This window comes from Oncorhynchus tshawytscha, linkage group LG06 (genome assembly GCF_018296145.1).
Source record: "Oncorhynchus tshawytscha isolate Ot180627B linkage group LG06, Otsh_v2.0, whole genome shotgun sequence".
Lineage (NCBI taxonomy): Eukaryota > Metazoa > Chordata > Actinopteri > Salmoniformes > Salmonidae > Oncorhynchus > Oncorhynchus tshawytscha.
Genome location: NC_056434.1, coordinates 43550255 through 43557981, shown reverse-complemented (window position 1 = coordinate 43557981; position 7727 = coordinate 43550255). Strand labels below are relative to the sequence as shown.

The 7727-nt window shown below is 41.7% G+C and overlaps 1 protein-coding gene across 11 annotated transcripts in view; it reads right to left on the bottom strand.

Annotated features, from left to right (window-relative positions):
• fgd4a (FYVE, RhoGEF and PH domain containing 4a) overlaps positions 1-7727 on the bottom strand; it is a 107201-nt gene that overhangs the window by 2404 nt on the left and 97070 nt on the right. For all 11 annotated transcript variants that reach the window (XM_024423896.2, XM_024423894.2, XM_024423899.2 and 8 more), the window contains 10 exons: positions 6140-6296; positions 2663-2801; positions 2357-2415; positions 1972-2118; positions 1675-1847; positions 1240-1270; positions 1067-1147; positions 813-938; positions 510-647; positions 92-232 (listed from right to left, as the gene is read on the bottom strand). In XM_024423896.2, coding sequence (XP_024279664.1) covers positions 92-232; positions 510-647; positions 813-938; positions 1067-1147; positions 1240-1270; positions 1675-1847; positions 1972-2118; positions 2357-2415; positions 2663-2801; positions 6140-6296 — 1192 coding nt within the window. The remainder of the gene's footprint in view (positions 1-91; positions 233-509; positions 648-812; positions 939-1066; positions 1148-1239; positions 1271-1674; positions 1848-1971; positions 2119-2356; positions 2416-2662; positions 2802-6139; positions 6297-7727) is intronic.

Below are 7727 nucleotides of genomic sequence, written 5' to 3'. Positions count from 1 at the left end.
GAAAAACTCCAGGAACCATTCATAATACCCCGTGCTTCACAGTGGTAGAGCATGTTGCTGTGATTGACAGTATCCAGATGACGTGGCTGACCTGTGGGGCTCCGTAGAGGTAGAGAACCAATGCCTCCTTCTCTGGGATGACGCACCACACCTTCCCCCAGGGTTTGTTCTTCTCACAGTGCTGCAGGAAGCCACAAATGATACTGCTTCCGGAGAACTGAGCCGCCTCAATCTGGGGACAGGGGAATGCAGTTTAGACACAGAAGATATGGGGTGGCAGGTAGCCTAGTGGTTAGAGCATTGGACTAGTAACCGAACGGTTGCAAGATCAAATCCCCGAGCTGACAAGGTACAAAACTGTTGTTCTGCCCCTGAACAAGGCAGTTAACCCACTGTTCCTAGGCCGTCATTGAAAGTAAGAATTTGTTCTTAACTGACTTGCCTAATTAAATAAAAATAAAATAAAATATGCAGACGCAGTTGTGCATGTGTTTCTCTTTTCCCCTTACCTCCAGAATGCCCTTCTTCTTGCCCTCGGCCTTCTCCTCTCCAGTCAGGATGGAGTAGCAGTCCTTACACACCTTGTTAATCTTGTTGCTGTCGTACTCCAGGGCCACTTTATTGTCTGAGCACTTCCAACACACAACCTGATACAGGGACAGAAGACATCAGTCTAATCCGGAATGAACGACAGTGTAAACTAGCCAAACAGCCAGCCGTCAAATGGGTTGAGTATAGCATTTAGTATAAGCACGTTATAATGGGTGCTGAGGGAGAGAGAGAAGGGGGTCAAACGGACACTTCTCACTCACATATCCGCAGGCGCGACAGTGGTGTCTCCGTCGTGTCAACGCATTGAAGGGCTCTTTACACTTCATACACATTGTCACCTCCTTGTCCCGAATCCAGCGAGGAGCACGTTTCCCCAGCTCTGCCGTCTAGATTACAATACATGCAAACACATGTAGCTCAGACACGAGAAGGTCATTGGTGCAGATACAGTACACAGGACCTAGTGATAGAGGAGTAAGAGGTCAGAGGTCATGTTCATTGTGGTGGCACTCACTGACACTTCCTCCACGTCTTTGGAGGCGGACTTGAACGTCTCGTTCTTCTGATGGAAGATCTCAATGGTTTCCTGGAAAGCCTGCAGGCCACACAGACAGAGACAGGTCAGTAATACACACCCAAATGTACTGAACATACAGAAAATATAACAATAAGAATGTGATTATGTACCTTTATCCAGTTGTCCTTGTCTTGTTCAGAGCTAAAAAAAAGAATGAAAAACAACAACAGTAGTGAGCCATTTTGTCAGTTGTGGGATTGTGGTGTAACTGTTATGTAGTGAGCTGTGGTTTGGGGTAACCACAATGACCCCAATCTATAGAATGTTATGTTACACTACTGTTTATCATGAGCTGTAGTAGTGCACTTATCATACACTAAGCCCCCATAGGGTTTGCATAGAATTTGGGTGGTACAGTTATCCATATTGTTAGCAATAGGCCGTGGGACTGTAGTATACAGTTAAAAGCTATTTTGAGAATCATGGCTGTAAAGAGTTTTCATACAAATGGCCATAGGGTGGAGTAGAACACTTATCTTGAGAACAATAGCAGTTATCCATTAATGGCTCTGTAGGGTGTATTATGGGGTGGATTGAGATCTTGCCTGGCTTGCAGTTCCAGAGTCCTCTCCTTGCCAGACACCTGGAAGGTGTGAGGGTAGTCTTCGTTGATGGTCTCCAGCACCTTCATGCCCTCGATCCCGATGCGGGTGCGCACCGTGTACTTGGCCCCTCCCAGGCTGAATTTGGGCACGCAGTACAACAGCATGTTGTTGAACTGAGGGGGAAACAAAGAAACACCTGTGATTAATGCTTGTTTTGCTAATATATTGCCTCAGACTTGGCTGAGATTACAGATACAGTGAAATGTGTGTATGTGTATGTTTGTGTGAGTTTCTCACCAGGAAGAGGTATCTCTCCATAGCCGAGGTGTTCCTGGCAGCCAGCTTCAGGATGTGTCCCTCCTTGATGAACTCATTGGAGGCGTTGACGATGTCCTCCTCCTCCCCCAGCATCTCATAGATCTCCAGCAGCTTCTTCAGATTCTCCTGAGAAGGGGTTCAAAATGCTTGGTTGGGTTCAAGCACTAGCCAAAAAAAGTGTCTCAGAGTAGGAGTGTTGATCTAGTATCAGGTCCCCCCCCGTCCATATAGTCTTATTCATTCAAATCTTAAAGGAAAAACTGATCCCAGATCAGCACTCCTACTCTGACAAGCTTTTTGAATACAGGTCCTGATTTTATTTCAGATTATAAGAGTGGTGTGCTATCAGTGGGATTGTACTTACAGATTTTCGAATGGCACTGTTGGAGTGTGTGGCTGCCATGGCGATGATGTCCAATGACTCTGAGAAACAAGGGATGATTCATTTTGACCTTTCTAATAAAAAATGTTCTACAATTGTGAACAACAGATTTGTTTATTTTCAAAGGGCATTGGACGATTCGAATATCTTCAATTTTTAATGTGAAGTAAATTATACATGATTATAATGACAAGAAGTCTGTCGAAATGAGTTACATGTAGTCCTGCTCTACTGTGTTATATTATAAATAGTAAAAGCCCTCCTGTGAATTTCCAGTGTTGTACTCACTCTCTGCATCTCGGCGGTCGGGGTCGTCCTGAGGCAGTTTCTTCAGGTAGTCTTTGAGCAGCATCTCGTAGCGGGGAACTCTCTGTACCGGCTCCAACATGTGGTGTTGGAGCGTCAGACTGCCACACGCCTCCTGGCTCTGACAAACACACAGCAAAACAGTCCATTGTCACTTCAAGGTTGAAGGCTTAAAAGTAAAGTCACACAAATTGTTTGAGGCATATCCATTCAACAGGATCAATGGACACAACAATAAATTGATTGTTCTATGACTATTTAATGTCATAGTTTCTGTTTTATTTGATTGTTGTTTCTTTAGGTTACAGCTGGAGGGCACCCTTACCTTGTTTTCTAGTTTCCAGGTTACCCTAGTTATTACTTATTGGATTCACCGGTGTTTAGTTACCTTCTCTGTTCACCTGGTTGCCTTGTCATTTAGGTTCCTCAGTTGGCCTGTATCTGTGATTTTTGGGCTTTCTCCTAGTAAACCAAATGAGAGCCCCCGGCTCGCAGCAAATATATGTATATCCACAGGTAAATGATTATGGTGCTATAGTTCAAAACTCAGACCATGTTGTCGTGTCTTTGGCACCATTAATGGTGAAGACTGTTATTTTATCAAATCATTTCTCTGTAAGTATTATTATGTGATTAAACTAATCATTTACATTTAATTAACTAGGAAGTCGGGGCACCACGGAAAATCTTCAGATTACAAAATTATAATTTTCCGAATATAACTCTTCAGATATTTTAATATCTGATCAACTAATCTTCAATTAATTATTCTTTATCTTACGTCAGTCTCTGTTCAAACGTCGTAGAATTCTAGGTTATCTGCACAAACCCAGCCTAAACCATGAATCGTCCATACACCAATTGGCTTAATCATGTATTTACTAACTAACTAAATAATCACAGAAATGCATAACAAACAGTAGATATTGGTTACTAACAATGATAGGGATGATCTCCTAGTGGGCTAAACCAATATGACGGTTTGGTATACAAAGGGAAGGGGGTGTGGACTGAGAGAGCGGGAAAGACAAAATGGATCACTACACACAGTGGATAATTATATTAATTGAAATGCTAATCCTTTGCACATGAACGCTCGCTCATTCTGGAATAATTGCAATTAATATAGTTACGCCCATATGTCGTTGTCTTGTCTGTTGGAATCTTCGGACAGTCTGCGGGAGAGTCAGTTCATTAGAGTCTCTGGTTACTCATGGTGGTTGCTCTATCGGCGGCTCCTGATAGTGTCTGTTGTAATGGATACGTCGGCGGTTGTCGGTATTCGCATCCCAGGATTACATCATTTGGGCTGCAGACTAGTAATTAGTATCTAAGATTTGCTCTTATTCTGTAGGGATCGATAGTCTCAGAGTTTAACCATTTCCAGCTGTGTAGCTTCACATTTTCTAGTTTTGGTAATCAAACCTGTGCCACCTCAGTTTACACCGAGATATGCGTGGTCTTAACTATTCGCAATCACAGCCCACGCTGTGGGTTTGCTTAGTCTGAATATTTTGGGGGGGATTTTATTTGTAACAGTTAGAAGAGGGCAGTTCCATAACACCAGATCATGTCTGTGCTCACGGGGGCGTGGCCGCTGACAAGTTAAACTTTACAGGCAATACAATTCTCTCAAAATTAAAGGTTAACATCTATTACATCATTTCATAAATAGTTTAATCTTTACTCATTCATTTTTATACAAGAATTAGATGCAAACTGGAGGTCGACCGATTATGATTTTTCAACGCCGATACCGATTGGAGGACCAAAAAAAGCAGATACCGATTAAATCGGATGATTTTTATATATATATATATTTTAATAAATAAAAATAAAATAGGCCGATTAATCGGTATCTGCTTTATATATATATATATATTTGTAATAATGACAATTACAACAATACTGAACTTTTACTTTTAGCTTAATGTAATACATAAATAAAATCTATTTAGTCTCAAATAAATAATGAAACATGCTCAATTTGGTTTAAATAATGCAAAAACAGAGTGTTGGAGAAGTAAAAGTGCAATAGGTGCCATGTAAAAAAGCTAACGTTTAAATTCCTTGCTCAGAACATGAGAATTTATGAAAGTTCAATATTCCCAGTTAAGAAGTTTTAGGTTGTAGTTTTTGGAATTATGACGCATCAACTATTTCTCTCTATACCATTTGTACTTCATATACCTTTGTCTATTGGATGTTCTTATAGACACTTTAGTATTGCCAGCCTAATCTCGGGAGTTGATAGGCTTGAAGTCATAAACAGTGCTGTGAAGCAAGCATTGCTAAGAGCTGCTGGCAAACGCAGTAAAGTTTGAATGAATGCTTACGAGCCTGCTGCTGCCTACCACCGCTCAGTCAGACTACTCTATCAAATCATAGACGTAATTATAATATAATAAACACAGAAATACAAACCGTTGGTCATTAATATGGTCAAATCCGGAAACTATCATTTCGAAAACAAAATGTTTATTCTTTCAGTGAAATACGGAACCGTTACGTATTTTATCATATGGGCAGCAACCCTAAGTCTAACTAAATATGCAGGTTTAAAAATATATACTTCTGTGTATTGATTTAAAGAAAGGCATTGCTGCTTATGGTTAGGTACATTCGTGCAACGATTGTGCTTTTTTCACGAATGCGCTTTTGTTAAATCATCCCCCGTTTGGCGAAGAAGGCTGTGATTCGATGATAAATTAACAGGCACCGCATTGATTATATGCAACGCAGGGCAAGGTAGTTAACCTAGTAATATCATCAACCATGTGTAGTTAACTAGTGATTATGTGAAGATTGATTGTTTTTTCTAAGATAAGTTTAATGCTAGCTAGCAACTTACCTTGGCTCCTTGCTGCATTCGCGTAACAGGTGGTCAGCCTGCCACGCAGTTTCCTCGTGGAATGCAATGTAATCGGTCATGATCAGTGTCCAAAAATGCCGATTACCGATTGTTATGAAAACTTGAAATCGGCCCTAATTAATCGCCATGCTGATTAATCGGTCGACCTCTAATGCAAACACCATAATTGAGAAATGTACACATTCAGAGATATAGTTATGCGTTTCCTGTCCTTCGTGAGGTCACCAAATGAAACACACAACATAATTGTCCCTTAAGTGTCCATGGACCCTTCCCACATTCTCACAAGTGGACATATAGTTTAATTTTCCCATTTCGGGGATTTAGGAGTCCGGACACTTGAAATCCTTTGTTCACTCTGTGGTCTCTCTCTCTGCATGAAAAGACAGAGAGTCTCCACCAGGAATTTACGACCTGAGATAACAGAACCTGGGTGTAGGAGAGAGTGAGAGAGGGGGAAGCCACGATCTTAACCCAGAAAGGGCCATGTCATGACAATGTAATTCCTAAATAACTCATTTGTTAATCCACAACTGCAGACCTGTGCAATTCTGAATTAGGCCAGTGTTTAGAATCTACGCTAGTACCTGTATGTCCTGGATGATGGCTTTGAACTGTGGCGAGCGGTCCGTCCACTGTTTCAGCAGCTCCATTGCATTGTCAAAGTTCTTCACATACTCAGCGTACATCTTCAGGAAGGGTGTGAGATTCTGCAGGATGTCTCCTAAGCGAGGGGTAGACTCCCTGTAGGGAGGGAGGGAGAGGTGCCAGTTAGATAGGAACCATAAGGTAACCATCTCTCAGCCCTGGAACTCCAACTAGAGACCCACTGGGCACAAAGTGGTTGAATGAACGCTGCTTCAATGTAATTTGTCAACATATTGTGACGTGGAATTTACTTGGAAAATATATTGGATTTGAAAAAGGTCACTTAGTGTAAACCGTTGTTTAGAGGGTGAACCAATTTTCAACATAGACAAAGCTTGTGTAAAATATATTGAATATGAAGATCTGACATTGTTTTAAAGATACAAAGTTATATCCACTATCAGAAAAAAATAACAATAGGGTGGACTACTGGAGAATTGATCTATCTACAGCTAACCCATTGCTCTCCCATCCAGGGTTTTAACCAAGCCCAGCCCTGTTGAGCTATGATATGTCACTGACTATTACCAATGTTCTATCTTGAGAATTATTTTTGAGAGATCTCCACTTTAAAATGAAATACAGTAGGTTAAAGATGCAATATGCAGAAATCGCTCAGCCATTTCCTGTTTACTAAAATTCTAATGCACTTAATTTCAGTTTGTGACAAAAGAAGCAAGCATAGGGGGCCTCCCGGGTGGTGCAGTGGTTAAGGGCGCTGTACTGCAGCGACTAGAGCCACCAGAGACTCTGGGTTCGCGCCCAGGCTCTGTCGTAACCAGCCGCGACCGGGAGGTCCGTGGGGCGACGCATAATTGGCCTAGCTTCGTCCGGGGTTAGGGAGGGTTTGGCCGGTAGGGAAATCCTTGTCTCATCGCGCACCAGCGACTCCTGTGGCGGGCCGGGAGTGCGCTAACCAAGGTTGCCAGGTGCACAGTGTTTCCTCCGACACATTGGTGCGGTTGGCTTCCGGGTTGGATGGCGCTGTGTTAAGAAGCAGTGCGGCTTGGTTGGGTTGTGTATCGGAGGACGCATGACTTTCAACCTTCGTTTCTCCCAAGCCCGGGAGTTGTAGCGATGAGACAAGATAGTAGCTACTAAAACAATTGGATACCACGAAATTGGGGAGAAAAAGGGGTAAAATTCACCAAAAAAAAGCAAGCATAGTGTATATAATCATTGTACCATCTAAACCGCTGTGAAATATATTTCGCATAACCAAAAAAATATTGTATTTTAAGCTGTTTGAAGCTGGTGTACAAACCCAAAACGAAGAATTCATTGAATTCAATGAGAATGACAGATCTATAACATACATTTCTATGTGAATTTGGTCAGGTCACCCAAAGTGTTACATATTGTAGCTGTTGCTATCGAAGCCATTTCAAAGGGTAGGTTTAACAGAGCAAATGAAACGTGACCATACTTTATCAATCATTATATCATCAATGATACTATTCAGGCCTATATAGTATTTGCACAGCTATTGCTTCAATTCAACCCAGAATTAAACTTAAAATAGGCAAT